The 20,250-nt window shown below is 31.1% G+C and overlaps 1 protein-coding gene across 1 annotated transcript; it reads left to right on the top strand.

The window, feature by feature from the left end:
- Positions 1-14,603: 14,603 nt before the first annotated feature.
- On the top strand, positions 14,604-16,262 carry LOC114418992 (universal stress protein PHOS32-like). The gene is made up of 4 exons (XM_028384564.1): positions 14,604-14,986; positions 15,093-15,202; positions 15,316-15,434; positions 15,891-16,262. Exons 1-4 carry the CDS (start codon positions 14,815-14,817, stop codon positions 15,961-15,963), a joined length of 474 nt encoding a protein of 157 aa, XP_028240365.1. The 5' UTR covers positions 14,604-14,814; the 3' UTR covers positions 15,964-16,262.
- The last annotated feature ends 3,988 nt before the right edge of the window (positions 16,263-20,250 follow it).

Here is a 20,250-nt window from a genome sequence, read left to right as displayed (position 1 = left end):
TAAAAAAAAATATCACCCTAATGCTGCGGGAGGCTCTCGAACCTATTAATGCTCACGTCCCAGGATTTGATTTCTTAATTAAAACAAGCTTTATAAATTATAAGTTGAATTAGTGTTTAACTTTTCTTAATTCAAGGGTACGTGGAGGGATGCAGCCATTTTTCACTATCAAGTGTCCCTTAGCATTTTTTTATAATATTTTAAGTATTTAATATTTATAATTATTTTCATTAAAATAAAATTATTAAATATATGAAGAGACTGATAATAAATTAAAAAATATCTTAATTTTATGAAATAAATTGTTTAAGAAACTTTCCAAAGAAGCCATTGATAATTTTCTTATAATTTTAAATAAATTAATTCAAGTACATAATAAATCCCTGAGAATTTTGAATTGGGTATTCATGCATTTTGAAATAATGTTACAAAATAACAATTTTTTTTTGGAGAGAAATTTGTTCGCATGTCATCATATTTAAATTTGTTAACATGTACTATTGATACACGTAAAAATTTGATAAAACTAATAATATATTTTAATATAGTAAGTTACAAATATGAGAAATACTCATTAGTATATTATTTTTCTTTAAGCAAGTACGTGTTGATCGAATATATAGCCAGTGCACTCGTTATCAAGATTGTTTGTCATTGACAAATGGTGATTGTTTTTACTTAAAGAATTTTTGAGTAGTGGGGTGAGGTTGCAACTTGCAACTGTGCGAGTACAGTCAGGAGAATTATCATTAAAAATACAAATAATAAGAAATTGATTAAGCAATGAAAACAAGAGGCTGCACATGCATATAGTGACTATACTGCTTGAGTCAAACCTCGTAGCATCGTAACACTTGCAATATAAAAATAAAATATGCTCCTCACAACAAGTAATAGAGATGGGAAGAACATGCTTCTGACAACTTTTTGTAATGTATGTATACTTATCATGTCTTAATTAATTTTGTATTTGCTTGCTTTCCCTTTTCAGATTAGATGACACCATCGATTTGCTTAAAAAACTAACAAAGAAAAGTATGGGAAACTTGCAAGATAAGAATCACGTCAGAAAACTAATTGGAATTTCCTAGATTGAAATGGTTAGACACTACCACTGATTCGTGGAGGTTGTAACATATATGGTGCCCATGTCGCAATCATTATTTGTAGTGTGCAATGTGTAATAGCTAGCTAGTCTTGTTATTATAATTGAATGCAAATGTTTGAATTGTTATATGGGTTCGATAATGCATCCAACATTAAGATTACTACGAGTATAATTGTTGTGCATATGGAGAAGGTGTGATGTGGGGGTGGATATAATCACATCAGCAACAAGAAATTAGTCTCTTCAATCATTTGGGCGTGGCAAGCAAGTTTTTGCCACTAATAATTGTAATAGGACTTTAAACCATTAATGGAGTATTATATAAATATGTATATTGGCACCATATTCATTGCAATGTGATATCATACACTTATGGGGATTGGAATCAGATGATAAAGAAATCAATTTCTGTAAGCACGCATGCAACCCCACTCCTTATCGGCTTTCTTTCTTTTTCTTCAATTCCTATTGCAAAACAGAGTAAATGAAAGGCTAAAAGTCATGGAAGTTCTATATATTTTACTACCATTGTACTCAATATATCGAGATTGCATGGTACAATAGCAATTTAATCGGCAAGTTTGCTTGATATGATACAAGTAATAAATAGAGTTTTTGACCCCAAAAGTACAAAAACAAATAAAAAATACATAAATAATACATGTGTGCTAAAATATTTATCAAAATAATACAAATTATTATTCATAGAAAGAAATCAGTCCTTTCCAAATTAATTTTTCAATGCAAAAAAATTATTTTCAATATTGGCAAATTAATAGTCTATGCACCGATTTCTCAACCTGTTTTTCTCAATGCAGAAAATTGGTTTTCGATGTGCCACTTTATTTATTTTTGTTTTTTGATTTTTTTAAAATTTTAAATTTTAAAAAACAAAATAAATAAGTATAGAATTAAAAACAAAAGGCAAAATAAAATGTCACATTGAAAAATAGGTTTGTGGAAATAGCACCAACACCTCCCATTTGAGCGTAACCTTGTCGTCAATGCCATGAACTCCGTCAAACAGAAAACCACTTATCTGCTCCTCTGCCACACCAACACCGATGTCAACGTGGCCACCCATAGGAATGCCAAGAGCCTCTTGTGAGATGAAAACGACGCCGTTTTGGGGTGGAATAAGTTAATAACTGGAACCACACGAGTGTGCCTCCTCCTTGTCTTGTGTTCCAACCCTTTATAGATTTATAACACATGTTATTAGCATAGGTTATCATGTAACTACAGTTAGAGTTAGCTTAGTTGGTTAGAGTGAGTTAGAGATAGTCAGTTACAAGTTAGTTATTCTTGTAACTAAGTATATAAACTGTAATATCTAATCATTATAAGTTAACTTTTCATTCAATGATAATCTGACCTTCTTTTCATTCTTTTTCTTTAATTTTCTCTGCAAGCTTCCTCTGTAAGCTTTTGTATTTCCATGGCAGGTTCTTTGATGGTATTAGAGCTCTTCTCTTGAAAAGCTCTCCTGCGCAACTCATCATTTGCTTCTTGTTTTGTTTGTTTATTTTCTCATCATGAGTACCAATCGATCACATCAAGATCAATCCTTAAATATACACAATCCTTTCTATCTTCATCCAAGAGAAAATCCTGTGATTGCGCTAGTTTCTCCGGTGACTGATTCATCAAATTACAATTCATGGAGTCTTTCAATGCTCATTGCATTGAGTACGAAGAACAAGGTTGAGTTTGTCGATAGATCAATTAAGAGATATGCATCAAATCATGCACTTCACACAGGTTGGAAGAGGTGCAATAACATGGTGGTCTCTTGACTCGTTCATTCAGTCTCACCTTCAATTAGACAGAGCATACTTTGGATGGATGATGCTTGAGACATATGGAAATACTTAAAGTTGAGGTACTCACAAGGTGATCTGCTGATAATTTATGAGCTACACTAGGATATGGCATCCATTAAATAAGGTGATAATATAATAACTGATTATTTTACAAAATTGTGAGTTATTTGGGATGAATTAAAAAGCTATCGGCTTGATCCAATTTGTATATGTGACCCAAAGTGTATATGTGATGCTCTTGGTAGTGTTATAGAAAGGAAGAAACAAGATCAAGTTATGCAGTTTCTTAGAGGTTTAAATTATCATTTTGGCATTGTCTGATCCAATGTAGTGATGATGGATCCATTACCTAGCATAGCAAAGGTCTTCTCATATGTTGTTCAACAAGAAAGGCAGATCAATAATAGTGATCTGATGGGAAACACTAGTCTCATCAATGCAGCAGGCTCACTTTCATCGAAATCATGTACCTACTGTGGTAAGGATAATCACATAGTGGACAAATGTTATAGGAAAAATGGTTTTCCTCCAAATTATACTTCTAGAGGAGGAGGAAGTAGCCAATGAAGCTTTGATAAAGGGAGTTTTGATGGGAAATGAAGCAAGGTTTGTACACATTATGGATTCACAAATCACACTATTGATGAATGTTACAAAAAACATAGATATCCTCCTGGACACAAGCTTTACAGGCCTCAAGGATCAAATGTTAACAATGTTAATGTTGTGAAAGAAAAAGGTGATGGCCTTGTTCTGGAAAGAAGTCAAGAAGTACAAAATGATGAAGTAAAGCTGACCTCTCAATAGTATAAGGCCTTAATGACACTGCTACAACAACAACAGAACTCCGCTCACAACAATTCACATGTGAATCAAATTGGTACAATTACTAGTTCTGTTGGTTCCAAGAATATACACAAAGGTAAGATTTTGTCTATCACTTGCAATATAAGCAAATCCATTCCAAGTGAATGGATTCTTGATTCAGGAGCAACTGATCACGTCACAATATTCTCTCATCTATTTTCTTCTTACAAAAAGATAGATCCCATAACTGTTAAACTACCCATTGGCCACATAGTCACTACAAATCATGCAGGCAGAGTTCAATTCTCTCAGTTTTTATACCTTAATGATGTTTTGTACATACCTACTTTTCAATTCAACTTGATTTCGATATCTAAATTGCTCTCGTGTTTGCCTTGCAATTTAACTTTCATGAATGACAAGTGTTTCATATAGGATATGCAGAACTTGCAGAGGATTGGTACAGTTGATATGAAGGAAGCTCTTTATATGCTCAAGATGTCTCCTCTTAGTCTTGACAAGGAGTGTAATTCCAATTCTACTATAAATTATGTATTCTCTAGTGTATCATCTCTTTCATGTAATAAAGTATCCATATACTTGTGGCATTTTAGGCTTGGCCACCAATCTTTTGAAAGGTTATTGTTGTTAAAATCGTCATACCCTCTTCTCACCTAGGATAAACATTTTGTATGTGATACTTGTCACCATTCAAAATAGAAAAAGGCTATCATTTTCTGATAGTGATTCTTATGCCTCTTGTGCCTTTGCTCTTGTACATATTGATATTTGGGGACCTTGTAATGTGACTTCTATGAATGGTTACAAATATTTCTTAACTATAGTAGATGATCATACAAGGTTTGTTTGGGTTTTTCTATTGCATTCAAAGGCTGAAACACAATCCCATTTAAAGAATTTTGTTAATTTTGTTGAAAGACAATTTGATAAAAGGTAAAAACCATTAGATCAGACAATGATTCAGATTTTATTATGAAGCAATTTTATGATGAAACAATAATTGTTCATCAAACCTCCTGTGTTGAAACTCCCTAGCAGAATGAGATTGTAGAAAGAAAACACCAACATTTACTTAATGCTACACGATCACTCTTATTTCAGACTAATCTTTCTTCCATTTTTTGGTCTTATGCTTTAATTCATTCTGTTGTTCTTATTAATTGTATGCCTACTCCTTTTCTTAGCAACAAAACTCCATATGAAAAAATGTATGGATCCATCTATGACATTAATTCTTTAAGAGTTTTTGGTTGTTTGTGTTTTAATAGTATCTAGACTGCCAACAGAAAGAAGCTTGATCCAAGAGCTATTATTTCTATTTTTTTGGGTTTCAACCTAACACAAAAGGATATGTCACCCTAGATCTCAAAACTAAAGTTGTTTCTGTTTCTAGAAATGCCATTTTTTATGAGGATTGTTTTCCTTTCACAAATTAGAATAAACCTGATCTAATAACTGTTCTACCTGTACCTACTTCTTCATTTCATGATACCAATGATCAGTCTGGTGTTTTTAATTATGAATCACCAATTGATCATATCACAGATGGGTCTAATGTCATTGATTCTAACTCTCCCACCTCATAGAACAACTCTTAGATCCCTAGAAGATCCTTGAGACAGGTACATAGGACGAGGAAATTTAAAGATTTCAAATCACTTATCCATCATCAACTGTAGCCAGTCACTCTATAGGTAATTATCTTTATCCTATCAGCTCTGTCCTTTCCTATAACAAATTGTCTTCCTTTTATCACAATGTTGTTTTGTCTGTTACACAACAAGTTGAACCTCAGTCATACAGTCAAGCCTCTAAAGATCCTAATTGGATTGAAGCCATGAATGTAGAAATCAAGGCATTAAAGCTAAACCATACTTGGATTCTTACTGATCTTCCCAAGCATAAGACTACTATTGGATGTAGATGGGTTTATAAGATGAAGCACGAATCTGATGGATCAATAGAAAGGAACAAAGCAAGATTGGTAGCTAAGGGCTACACTCAAATAGAAGGGCATGATTATTTGGACACTTTTTCTCCAGTGGCCAAGCTAACTACACTTAGACTTTTATTGGCTTTAGCTGCTATCAATCGGTGGCCTCTAAAGCAATTGGATGTGAATAATGCCTTCTTACATGGTGACTTAAATCAGGAAGTGTACATGAATCTTCTTGAAGGTTTGCAGGTGGATAAGCCAGGACAGGTTTGTAAGCTCCAAAGGTCTCTATATGGCCTGAAAACAAGCTAGTAGACAGTGGTGTGTTAGATTATCTTCTTTTCTAACATCACATGGGTACAAGCATTGTGCATCTGATTACTCCTTGTTCATCAAACATGGTTCCAAGACCATTACTGCTTTACCAGTCTATGTAGATGACATTGTTTTGTCTGTAAATGACTTGATTGAGATTTGAAACATTACTCATTTATTGGACAATGCCTTCAGAATAAAATAAGGTTATTTCTAGGCTTTGAGGTAGCCAGAACACCTGCAGGTATTAATCTCTGTCAAAGAAAATATGCTTTGGATATCCTTAATGACAGTGGGATGCTTGGTTCCAAATCAGTGTCCATTCCTTTTGACTACACCACTAAATTGCATAAACATCTAGGATCTTTTCTCTCAACTGATGACACATCTTTATACAGAAGGTTAATTGGAAGATTGATTTACTTGACTAATACTAGGCCCGATATTACATATGTTGTACAACATATGAGTCAATTTGTTGCTCAACCTACTTCTGCTCACCAACAGGCTGCCTCAAGAATCCTTAGATACATCAAAGGATCTCTAGGTGCAGGGATCTTTTTACCTGTTGATAGTAATATCCATTTGAAAGGTTTCAGTGATTCAGATTGGACTGATTGCCTTGACACCATAAGATCTATCACTAGTTATGCCATTTAAATTGGTAATTCGTTGATCTCATGAAAGTCTAAGAAACAAGCAACGATTTCAAAAAGTTCGTTAGAGGCTGAGTATAGAGCATTGACAAGTGCCACTTGTGAGCTGCAATGACTTACTTTCTTGCTGGAAGAGTTAAAGTTTCATTTCCAGCAACTTGCTACCTTGTATTGTGGCAACAAGTTTGCTCTCCACATAGCTGCAAATCCTATTTTTCATGAGAGAACAAAACACATTGAAATTGAGTGTCACATAGTTCGAGAGAAGGTGATGATTGAGCTTGTGAAATTTCTTCCTATTACCTTTGTAAATCAGCTTGTAGATATCTACACTAAAGTTCTACAGTCTTGTGTTTTTTTAGTTTTTGTAATTCAAGCTAGACATGTCTAACATCCATTCCTAGCTTGAGGGGAGTTATTAGCATAGGTTATCTTGTAAGAGTTGGAGTTAGCTTAGTTGATTAGAGTGAGTTAGTTACAAGTTAGTTACTCTTGTAACAAACTATATACACTATAATATTTAATTATTGTAAGCTAACTTTTCATTTAATGATAATTTGATCTTCTTTTCATTCTTTTTCTTTTAGTTTTCTCTACAAACTTTCTCTGGAAGCTTCTGTATATCCATGGCAAGTTCTTTGACATGTTAATCAATATCTTTCAAAAAAATGTCAAAGATTAATTACACCACAAGGAATACAAATTTCCAACTTTGAAGACAACCACAACCATGATGTTTTCTTAATTTTGAACGAAATCTAGTTTTTGTCTGTTTTTAAGAGGTTCAAACGCCAAATCAATGACAATTTTCTTAGTTTTTTTTTTTTAATGTAAAGAACTTTCTTAAGCCTGGAGGGTTGTGGCCTTGTATTAATTATCTCTCCTTAGTTTCTTGTAATTTATTGATTCGTATAAAAGGATGTTCATGTATACGTCATATTACTTTATCTTTTCTAGCAGTTACATCATTTTATTGGTATATTATCCAACAATTAGATAAAAAAATCATTTTTAATCGCAAAATACGCGTCTCACATGCACTACAAGGGACTGAGTACGAAGTATCAACTGTTAACCAAATAAAAAATAGAAAGAAAAGGGAAGAAGAACAAGTACAAAATAGTGCAATATATATATATAATTTCCCCCCACCTCTATAATAAAGTATTGGACAAGGAAGAAAGTGGCAATAGCATATGAAGGAACATGTTACCTTGATTAGCGGTGAGGTATGGGTTTGGTGTCTTAAGCCTGTCGCCGTTTGCCTTTCTAATCCGAAGATGCATCACTGGTCCATAGAAGAGTCGCAACTGAGAATAAGAAAGACAGATTCTTTCTAGGGCAAAAACAATCTTTGACTATCTGTCCCCATTTAAGGCTATTTAATTTTGGTTATATTTAATTAATTGATATTAACCAATTGCTTATTTCTTTTAATATTATTTATTTACTATTCTGACGAATCAAAATGTATACACACACGTGCTAACGGATTGGTTCAGTTGACATATCTATTAATAAACTTATTATGAGGCCTAAGTTCACTCTTATATTATAAATCATTTTTTAATATAGCTGAGGAAATTTGTCACCATAGCACATTAGCGCGGGAAACTTTAATTTGCTAGCCACTTCTTGTGCAATTTTTAATGGGAAAAAATATGTTCACTCTTACGCCATCACTATCAACATCAATTAACAAAGCAAAAAAGGTTTCGATCAATAAGATAGCTTGTTCCTTCTTTTTCTTTTCTTGTCTTTAAAGAAAATTAGTTTCTTTGGTGCAAACCAGATGACAACCACACTGAATAAAATAATGAAAATTAAGTTTTTTAGCTAATTAAAAGGCCATTCTGTCTGTCTGATTTTCTATCTTATCTATCTATTTTTGTGAGCTGAACCAGTTACAGAATCCACATAATTTGGCATATTTTGTGCTTAACCAAAATGAATCATGAAGCACCACTAATGGCGGGCAAAAAAGGTTTTCGTGTAGGTGAGTGGTGGGGACTCGTATCTAAGTTTGTTACCAACCCTAGCTTGGTACGTTTCTATGTTGTGCATTTGAATTTGAATATTCAATATTTCATACAAATGTGCGGTTCACTATGAAGACACCTAAGTTAATGAACTAAAGACAAATGCGCCAAACTCTTTGCTTATTACATAAAACCTGGTTTTGAGCAGGGATAAAGAGTTTCGAAAGGATAAGAAAGGAGAATACAATAGAACATAAAACACCTACTTCTTCCGCTTTTGAGTCCCCCATAGTTAGTACACCTGTTCCCTAAACTTGAGGCAACAGGTTTAGGATTTTAGGGTTCATACCCTAAATATAGATTTATTTTAATTCTAAACAACATTGGCAGTAAGGTTTTGGGCTTCAAACCCTAATTTTCAAATATTTTCCCGTAAGGATAATAAATGATTTCCATTCACTCATTAATTTTTGTTTTGTAATAAAACAATATGAATAATTATTATAAGACTTGCTTTGTTTTTGGATAAGAATTATTAAACTTTGCTTACGTGCCTGAGATTTATTAAGTTTATTATTGTATTTTTTGTTATAATGTACTCCCTCATTTTCTAAATATAACCATATTTTTTCAGTTTTATTTGTCACTTTTTATAATATTTTTTCAAGTTGTCTTTATATTAATTATTTTTTATCTAAATACTTTTTATAAATTTACAATAAATGCTATATATTTGAAAGATAAATATATTATCTCTCTTATAAAAATTGGATAAGAAAACTAGCACATTAATTAATTAAGTGTGAAATCAATTAAGTGGAAAGAAATAGATTATGAATCCCAATAAACTTATGGATAATTTGCACAAAATAATACAAATTGCTAAGTTATGAACTAGCTCTATTAATTATAAGAAATAAGTTTATGTTATGAATTAGCTCTATTATAAGTAGCATATGTAAAAAGGTTATAATTTAATGAAATAAATTTAATTAGCTAATGTATCTATTCTGTCAAATAAATTTATAGACTAATCAAATAAAGTTATAAACTAGTTTAGAAATGAGTTATGAAATACTTTATTATATTATTTTAATTTATACTTACAAGAAAAAATGTAAATTAACCACACACGATGGCTAAAATTTAAAACACAACATGAACTAATTTAGATGAACTGTTTACCAAGCAATTATAGGAACACTTTATTAAAAACTCATTAACTTCTAAATAAAACTCTATAAACTTATCAAAGCTTTTTTTAAAAAAAATAAAAAAATATAGTGTATGTTAATTGAAAAGTTCTTATAAACTGAAAGGTAATAAGCCAAAGAGTATCCGTATATAGAACGTGAAAAACATTTGCTTCCCTACTAAGTATCTGGTGGTGTCTTTGTTATATGTTCAATTGTGCTGGAATTTGATTGGGTTAGGCCGAACCTTTTGTAAGTGCAAAAGTCAATATCTTGGAAAGGATAATTAAAGACATCATTTAGATTTTGACCTCGTGATAGAGATTATATCCTTCATTTTTCGGTGCAGAACATTCTTGTTATAATTGGGACCCCTTAATTTTTTATTTATTATTAATTAATATGCTAGTTTACAAGCCTTGATATTCTTTTCTCTCTCTAGCTCTATATTATATACGATAAATTCCATGAGCCATTTTCAGAATAGAAGAATCAATTCCACCAGCTGATGTTAATTGTTAATCACCCTAAATTGTGCACTCCAGTTAGGGGATAATGCATTGACATTCAACCAATGTTACTAACCGCAAACGAAGAGAATGGCCTTTCTGATAAATGGGTTATTCCTCTTATAGATTATGACTGATTGTAGATGCAAAGTGGTACCACATTATAGGTATATCGGTTAAAGATGCAAAATCTGCTCAACTGAATATGTGTTCTTTGACTTAGTACTACACACTTGTTTTAGCACGTACCTTTCCACGTGTGAAAGTGGTTCACTTTCAGACGCACTATTACAGAAAATAAATCCAACAAAGCTCACGAGTTTTGCTACTACTAAAAGAATAGTGATATACATACATTCTTTTATTTTAAACATTTTATCAATACTTCTTATTTTTTTTCATCCTTTTCTTCATATTACATTATAAATTTTATCATATTTATATTTTTCTCTAATTTTTACCTTTCTTTTTAGGTGTTAGATAGATTAATGGGCGTTCATCAAACATTTTTCAATACTAAAATTCTTCTGCTTTAAAAAAATGACTCATGAGTTTAGTCTTTAGGTTGTTCGGCTATTTAATATTTATTTGATCTACCTAGGTTGATGAATCCATACACAAAGCGAGCCCATTTAATCGGGGTATGGCCCAAGATAACTGATTACAATTGAAGAAAATTCTAAGAGTGTTGCTAGGTGCATCCAGCATTATCGCTGGTGCACCCAACATTTAATTAAAATACTAAAACTGTCCCTGCGCTTTTTTCACATTTGTGATGAGTGTGTGAGGGTGATCCGTAAATCGTACGGATCAAGTTGATCCGTAAGATTGATACGGATCAACTTGATCCGTAAGCCTTTTACGGAACAATACGGATCAACATGATCCGTAAAAGTCTTACGGAACAAGTTGATCCGTAAAAAGCTTACGGATTATGTTGATCCGTATTGTTCCGTAAAAGGCTTATGGACCAAGTTGATTTGTAAGGTTTCTATGGATCAAGTTGATCCGTAAGACTTTTACGGATCAACTTAGATGACTTACGGATCAAGGGTATTTTCGTCATTTTACCTTAAGTGTTGGGTGCACCAGCAATAATATTGAGTGCACCTAGCAACACCCAAATTCTAAGGGGCTTGCTATTCCCACTTAGTTATTTTTTCTTTTCTCATCCCATACTAAATAAAAGAGTGAAAACTCACCTTTATCCCTATTCTAATTTTCGACACCCCTCCCTTGTTGATTTTTTGTTTATGTTTTTCTTTTTTAACTTTTAGATTCAATGAAATCATGATTTTATTATCTATTCCCTTACAAGAGAATTACAATCTCTGTTATGTATCTAGACCCAAATTCTAATGGAGTTGCAATTTCGTTATTCTTTTTTAATTATTTAATATGGAGTTTTTGTTTACGGTTAAAAAGAATTCATATTATAATTAGTTTGATTACTATTATAAATGTTAATTTTTATATTAATTAATAATTCAATTTCATTAAAAAGAGATATGTATTAGACTTCATTTGACTATAATTTAAAAAGGGTAAATTGTATCATAATTAATTTAATTTCAATTTAAAATATAATTTATAGTACCATTAAATGGAAATAGGTTTTAAATTAATTATGATATAAAATTGTATTGTAATTAATTTAATTTCTATTAAAAAATTAATTTTTATAATATTTAATTTGATTATTATTATAAATAGTAATTTTTTCATAATTTTTTAAATTCAAATTAAAAAGGTATACTTAATTCGACTAATATTGAAAAGGATAAATTATATATTAATTAATTTAATTTTTATTTAAAAAAAGACAATTTATATCATTATTCATTTGATTACTTTTTAGAAAATAACTTATATCTATTTATATAATTAATTAAAAAATGAAATCACATTTCCATTTTGTTATTTTTTCTAAAAAAGTAACACAATAAAAACATATTTCTGTTAAAAAAAATCATAATGCAAATGTGTTTTTGTAATGTTAATGGGTTGCAACCTCATTCCATAGCAAAAACATGTTTCTGTTGAGTAACATACAAACAAAAGATGCATTTTTTTGTTGTTTTAGATTGAGTTTGCAACCCCATTAAGATAACATAAATGTGTTTCGCTGTTAATTTTACTTACCGAACAAAAGATGGGGTGAGAAGAGTAAAATAATGGGGAAAGAATAACAAAGCCCAAATCCAAGCTGAAATTGAGCCCATATTAATGGTCTACCTAGGTGAAGGCATTTTAATTCTGCATTTATGTATCCTATATCTCCCATTAAATTCTGAATTGTAAATTTGCATTCTAAAATAGACTTTTCAAAATACAACAAAAAATCCTTAATTCAACCGTAAAAGTGGATGAAAGAAGTATTTTAGGCTAATGAATTCATACACTAAAGCGAGCCCATATAGGTAGGGTCCAAGATAACAATGATTACACGCACACATATTGATAATCATTCTTCTTTTTGAATAATCAAAATGATCAGTAATATTTTTAGAGTATGTTTGAATAGAAAATTTTAATTGATGAAAATAATTTATCAGAGAATTTGAATTTTTATAATCTTGAATTTATTGTTTGGATGTTTTTTTGTGAAGAATTTAAAATTTTGGAATTTTAAAACAGAATTTTAAACAACTAAAAATCTGGAATTTCAATTTCCTTCTAAAAGATGAAAAATTTAAATTCTCTTCTTACCCGTCTTCTCTAAGAAACACTGTCTAAGATTGTGGAACATCGATCGAGCCTGAGAATGCATGCAGAGAAGCACGTATAACTAACACACCAGTCATATCTTTTCTTTTTTTTTCATTCATTTTTTTTTCACCCTTATAATTTTAACTTTTTTTTATCCAAACACAAAATTTTGAAAATAAAAGAATTTCAATTGAAATATTTGAAATTCTTAAAATTTAAAATTTGTCACAATTTAAAATTTAAAATTTAAAATTTAAAATTTCAATTGAAATTTGTCACAATTTTAAATTCCTCCATCCAAACACACTCTTAAGAAATATTAGTTATCATGTAACCATAGAAAAAATATTTTTTACCATTTATATAAATAAAATTTATTTATTTGACTATTTTTTTTACCATTTATATAAATAAGATCTAATTATTTTGATCATTGTTCATCACTAAGTGATTATATAATCATTTTAAAAATCATTTCTATTTATCTTGTCATTTTTTATAATTAAATAAGATTTAATGTCATTGCATATGATAGAATGACCTTCAGAGGTACTGAGAGGACATGTTTTATGGAAAGAGGGGCCGATATTACGAACTACTAATATTTTGTTTTTTAATAGAAAATATCTTGCTGTGTATTTGACTTCGGAACAGAGTGCTTCAACAAACCCATGATTATTTTTTAAGTCTTTTTATATTATTAGGGATAATTTAATAGTTAGAATAAAATATAAAAATTAATAAAAATAGGATATAATGATAAAATAAAATAAATTTATGATAACAAATCAAATTAATATATGATTTAAATTTAAAATAGTATGAGAAATTCTTATAATATTCTATGTATGTATGTGGTAAGATATATTGACGTTACCCTATTTTATGTTAGAGGTGGATTATATAATGTTAGGATATGATACATACATTATATAAAATAGATACTTTATGTACTGACAATGTAATTATTTTTTATATTATTATTTAATTATAAATTATTATTTATTATAAATTTGTTGATTATTAAGTAAGACTATTTCGGTTGATAATAATGTGTATTTTATTGGAAATTTTCTAATATTAAAGTTTGATCCTTCCTTTGAATAAAATTTAATTTTTTTTTATTTTTACTAATTAATTTTACTTTTAAAAAAATATGATAACAAATATAAAAATCATACTAATGAATATATCGAATCGATTCATAATATTCATAATACTTTCAGCAATTAATTTCTAAGATATATTTCTTTTTTACTTTCTGAACTTTATTTCCTTTTTAAATAGTAATATTGGCAACCAAATACACATGTATGTATCTCTGCCTACCTTTAACATATTTGTGCCGATGTTGTTTAGGAGAAAGTGAGAGGCAAGAAATTCGATAGGAGAAGTATTGAAATATAATTATCTTCCGATATATATATTAGGTCAAATTTCTTAAATTTCATAAAATTATTTTTCTTACTATATGTCATTATCTGCCACACACACATGCATCAGCGTTAAACTTAACCTTTGACAAAAAAACCTGACCAAGATAGTCTAAATTGTTAAAAAAAATGGTATAAATCTGATCCTCTCTGATTTAATTTATTCAATGACAAATTCTCTCTCAAAAATTTAGTTTAATAAATTCAGTGATCCTATTCCTGCCCACAATCATGATTCTGTTTTGAGTGTTTTCCTTTTAGCATCAAATTGTTCATTCTTCAGATTTGACTCTTGAAACTCAACAAAAAAGAAGAGCTAGAAACCATGGTAAAGGATAGAAAGGTTGGTGTTGCATTGGACTTCTCCAATAGCAGCAAGATTGCTCTCAAATGGGCCATCGAAAACTTGGCTGATAAATGCCACACCTTTTACATCATCCACGTCAATCCCAATTCTTCTGATGATCGTAACCAGTTGTGGGCAAAATCTGGTTCTCGTGAGTGTTTTTTCTTTTTCTATGCTTTTATCTCATCCTCTGTTTTCCCCTGTTGTCCTCTGTTTTGCTGTGATGTTCATAGATTTGATTTTGGTTCTCTTTGCAGCTCTTATTCCTTTGACAGAGTTCAGAGAGGAAGAGATTATGAAGCACTATGGCGTACAAAATGATGCAGAGGTTCTTGATTTGCTTGACACTGCCGCCAGACAAAAAGAGGTTTCTGACTTTCTTTTGTTTCCTCTGTTTCTCTCTGTTTCCTTATAGATTCTTAGTTTTGCTTTTGCCCATGTTCTTCTTTTGCGATTATTATTGAGGTTGTGGTTTTGTAGGTTAACGTTGTGGTAAAATTGCACTGGGGTGATGTAAGAGAGAAACTTTTGGATTCCATTGAAGATCTGAAGCTGGACTCTTTGGTCTTGGGAAGCAGAGGTCTTGGCACAATTCAAAGGTAACTGTTTCATTTGATCTCCAGCTTTTACTTTTCTCTCGTTCATCACACACACGTTACTGAGTATATTTTAAACAATGTTTGGAAAGATATAACATGAAAGGCAAGTTACACTAACATGTTTTGTCCCACACCAGTTGATAAAAAAATATCATAAATTATAAAATCATGAATTTGATTTATTAAATGAGGAAAAAACTCAATTTTATAGTTGTCAACAAATTTTAACTAATAATAAAGAACGATTGAATTTCTAAATTTTTATACTTGAAATTACTCCCTTTAAGAAAAAACAATATTTCCCCCTTAATTTTTAGTTTTTACCATAAAAATTAAAAAATTAAACTAGTATTAATTTATTGTGATATGGATCTCTTCAACATTTTTCTGTGTGATTGTGTTTAATTATCAAATTAGTTTATTTTCTGTAAATTGCTCTCTGTGTTGAAAACACAGGATGATATTGGGAAGTGTGAGCAACTTCGTGATGACTCATGCTCCATGCCCAGTGACCATTGTTAAGGAGTAGCATTAAGTACATGATCAATTTGGGAGAACATTCGCATCTTTGATAATATTTTTCATGCAGGGTAGTTGGGGTTATACTACATAATGATTTTTATTTTTATTAAGACATAATGAAATTTTATATGTATTGTGGCTTAGAAGTTGTAAGGTACTGTAATAAGTATCCACCCTTTACTTTACTTTGTAAAATTTTAAGGCATTTTTTAGACTATCAATTATAGGAAATAACAGGATTTTAAAATCTATGATTCTCACAAACAATCAATAAACAATAGATAATGATGTGTACCTTTTTCCATAGGAAGACTTGTACATTTCTCCATAGGAACTTCTTGTGCACTTTGATTTCCTTGAAAGAGGAGAGAAATAAGATTTCACTTCCTTAGGCCTTTCTTTTCTGACTCTCTCTGTTCGTAATGGTTATGGGTGCGAGAGAACACTTTTCTGATCAAGAAGGAGACCTTATTTCACGTTAGTGGGTATTAAGCCCCTTTTATAACCATTATTCTCATCAAGTAGCAGTTAATCCTAAAAATTTTTCCTGTTAAGCCCAATTACAATTTAACCCTTAATCATTAATTATTTTCTTATTAATCCCTACATAAGTTACATGCCTCTCACATGAGACATTAATTCTAACATTCTCCCACTTGGCTCATGTGACATTAATAAACATTATGGATTAAATAAATAAATAGATTAACTAACATAATGCGCATTAAAAATGACTAAATTGTTTTGTACATTGGGTACATCATAATTTTATGATTAAGAATATGAACCAATTCGAGTTATAGCGGTTGTATATCATCTAATCGACATAGTTCATTCCATGTACTACAAATTAGTCTTCTCCTTAATATGATTATTAGTTAGGAGTACATAATTGGTCCAATATAATGTCTTCATTCAAGACAAAACCTGTTAACATTACTCTAACACAAACATGCCTGCAAACATAGAGAACAGGTAATCAGAAACATATCATAATTGAGCTCAAAGTGTCACTAAAATGCATAAGATAAATTACATTTAATGATCATCAATAACAATAATGCCCATACTTTCAACATGTTCTATAATGTCTTGGGCGGTAATCCCTTATTCAAAGGGTCAACTATCATAAGGTTCGTGCTGATTTATTTTATTGATACTCTTTGTTTCTGAACTTCTTCCTTCACGACAAAGTACTTCAATTCCATATGCTTAACATCCTTAGAGTACTTGTCGTTCTAATAAAATATTGCTGCAAAGTTATCACAATATATTTTCAGCGGTCTAGCAATACTGTCGACAATTCCAAGCCCTGAAATAAAGTTTCGCAGCCAATTAGCCTGAATTGTAGCCTCAAAACATACTACAAATTCAGCTTTCAGATGCAACAACAACTGATGAATACAAAATTACTTTCATTTGTTTTCATTCCATATCATTTCTAGGACATTGTGCGAGACTAACTTTGTCTCATTTCTAAATTAGAATAGGTGATGTTAAACACCTTTTCATCTTGAATCTCTCTAGTACTTTATTGATATATACTTTCTGAGATAAGCCTAATAATTCTTGTGATCTATTACAAAATATTTTTATCCCTATCACATAGCTTACCTCATCCATATCTTTCACTTCAAAGTTTCTAGAGAGAAATTTCTTAGTCTCATGAAAAAGACCAAGATCGTTAGTTGCAAACAAGATATCATCAATATACAGAATTAGAAAATAACCTTACTCCCACTGACCTTCAGATACATACACCGATAAACAATATTTTCCTTAAATCTAATGGAAACAATGGTATCATTAAACCTCAAATACCATTGGCGGGAAACTTGTTTTAAGACTATATATTGATTTCTTTAGTTTGCACACCACGTGTTCCTTTCCTTCAACTGTGAACTCCATTAGTTGGTACATATAAACATTCTCCTCTAAATCTCCATTTAGAAAGGCAGTTTTCACATCCATCTGATGTAGCTTCAAGTCATAATGGACTACTAATGCCATGATAATCCTGAAAGAATCCATTTGTGAGACCGGTGAAAACGTCTCTTTATAATCAATGTCATTTTTTTGAGTAAATCCCTTAGTAACAAGTCTAGCCTTGTAAAGTTCAAGGTTTCCATGAGAGTCACATTTAGTTTTGAAGACCCACTTACAATCAACTCCCTTACAACCCTTTGGTAATTCTACAAGGTCCCAAACACCATTATGTTCCATGAAATTTATCTCTTCTTTCATGACATTTAACCACTTCTCAGAATTATCACAACTAGCTTATGAAAATAAAACTGGGTCATTATCATTAATGCTTAAGTTTGTTTCTGTTTCATGTAGGTATACCACATAATAATTCGAAATAGCTGGTCTCCTTTCTCTTTGAGACCTCCTTAATGCTACTTCTTGTGGTTCTTCGATAATAGGTTCATTATGCATCATGGGTTCATTATTGTGTTGCTCCTCTTCATTAATTTTGTAACAACAACTAAAAGGAGCAATCACTTTACTGCTAGAGGCCCAAGCTAAAAAGACTTGTACTCTAACTTCTTTAATTTCCACTTCTCATGGAGCTGTACTCCCACTGATTTCACAATTTTCAATGAACCTTGTATTTCCTGTTTCGACAATTCTCATACTATGATTAGGACAATAAAACATACACCCCTTTGATTTTTCTGGATAACCAATGAAATATCCACTGGTTGTTCTTGCATCTAATTTTCTTTCTTGCGGATTATAAATCCTTATTTCTGCCTCGCAACCCCAAACATGTAGGTGCCTTATACTAGGTGTCCTATTTGTCCACAGTTCAAAGGTGTCTTTGGAACTGCCTTACTAGGAACCCTATTCAACAAATACATGGCAGTTTTCAAGGCATACATCCACAAAGATACGAGTAAAGTCAAATTGATTAATATACTTCTAATTATATCCATTAAAGTTCAATTACGCCTTTCTGATACACCATTTTGTTGTGGTATACCAGACATTGTGTATTGCGCACAAATGCCACGTTTCTGAAGAAGCTTAGCAAATGAACCTAAGTGTTGCCTAGTTTCATCATATCTTCCGTAATACTCACCACCTCTATCATATCTAATAATTTTCACATTTATGTCTAATTGCCTTTTTATTTCATTCTAGTAGATTTCTAAGGCATCTATTGCCTGAGAAATCTCAGGCAGTAAGTAGACATAATCATAACGTGAATAATCATCAATAATGGTGATAAAGTATCCTTCCTTTCTGAAAGAATTAACATCAAAAGGTCCACAAATATCAGTATGCACAATTTCATGAAGCTGAGTGCTTCTTGTAGCTTCTTTCTTTGTATGTTTTGCTTGTTTTCCCTTAATACAACCCACACAAATATTTAGATCCGTAAAATTTAGATAAGGAAGAATTTCATTCTTTATTAATCTTTCCATCCTTTCTCTAGAAATGTGACCTAAACGTTTATGCCACAGATCGTTCATTCACTAAACTACGTTTAATGTCAACATTATGATGCAGAGTTAAAACAGTTTCAGCATACAAATTGTCTATTTCCAATTTATATAAACCATCACAAGAATACCAGTACCAATGAGATGATTATGCTTAAATAAATTGAAACATTCATTACCAAAATTTAAAAAGTATGCAGTAACATCAAGTTTAGATAATGAAACTAAATTCCTAGATAAACTAGGTACACAAGGAGTTTCCAGTAAATCTAAACGATATCCAGTGTCCAGTTTTAAACAATAAGTCTCAACTGTTTCCACGGGAGCTTTCACTCCATTCCCCATGAAAATGAACTTCTCATTTGGGCTTATGGTTTGGATTGTAAGGAATCTCTGCATAATGTTAGAAACATGAGTCATACACCCAGAATTAATCCATCGTGTATCATGGGAAACTTGAGTTAAGTTTGATTCAAAACATACATGAGCATTAATCTCACTTTTCTTTTCGAACCAAGACTTGCACCTTAGGTAATCCTTCTGGAAATGTCCCGATTTCCTACAAAATTGACAATTATTTCCCTTTGATATCTTCCTCTGGATTTGCAAAGAGTATTGATCTTTAATTACTCTCTTCCTTTATCATGCTTCTTCATAAATTTCTTTCGAGTTCCTTGATTCCCTTGGTGGTTTACATAATGGAGAGTGACTTTCTTGATTCTTAAGCCCCGTTTCTTCCTGAACTAACATACTGTGTAATTCATGCACATTTCATTTATCTTTCATGGTATTATAGCTCATTTAGAACGGGTCAAACTCAGACGGTAGTGAGTTTAGAATAAACT

Source organism: Glycine soja, chromosome 7, assembly GCF_004193775.1.
Source record: "Glycine soja cultivar W05 chromosome 7, ASM419377v2, whole genome shotgun sequence".
Taxonomy (NCBI): Eukaryota; Viridiplantae; Streptophyta; class Magnoliopsida; order Fabales; family Fabaceae; genus Glycine; species Glycine soja.
This window is presented reverse-complemented; position numbering and strand designations above follow the sequence as displayed.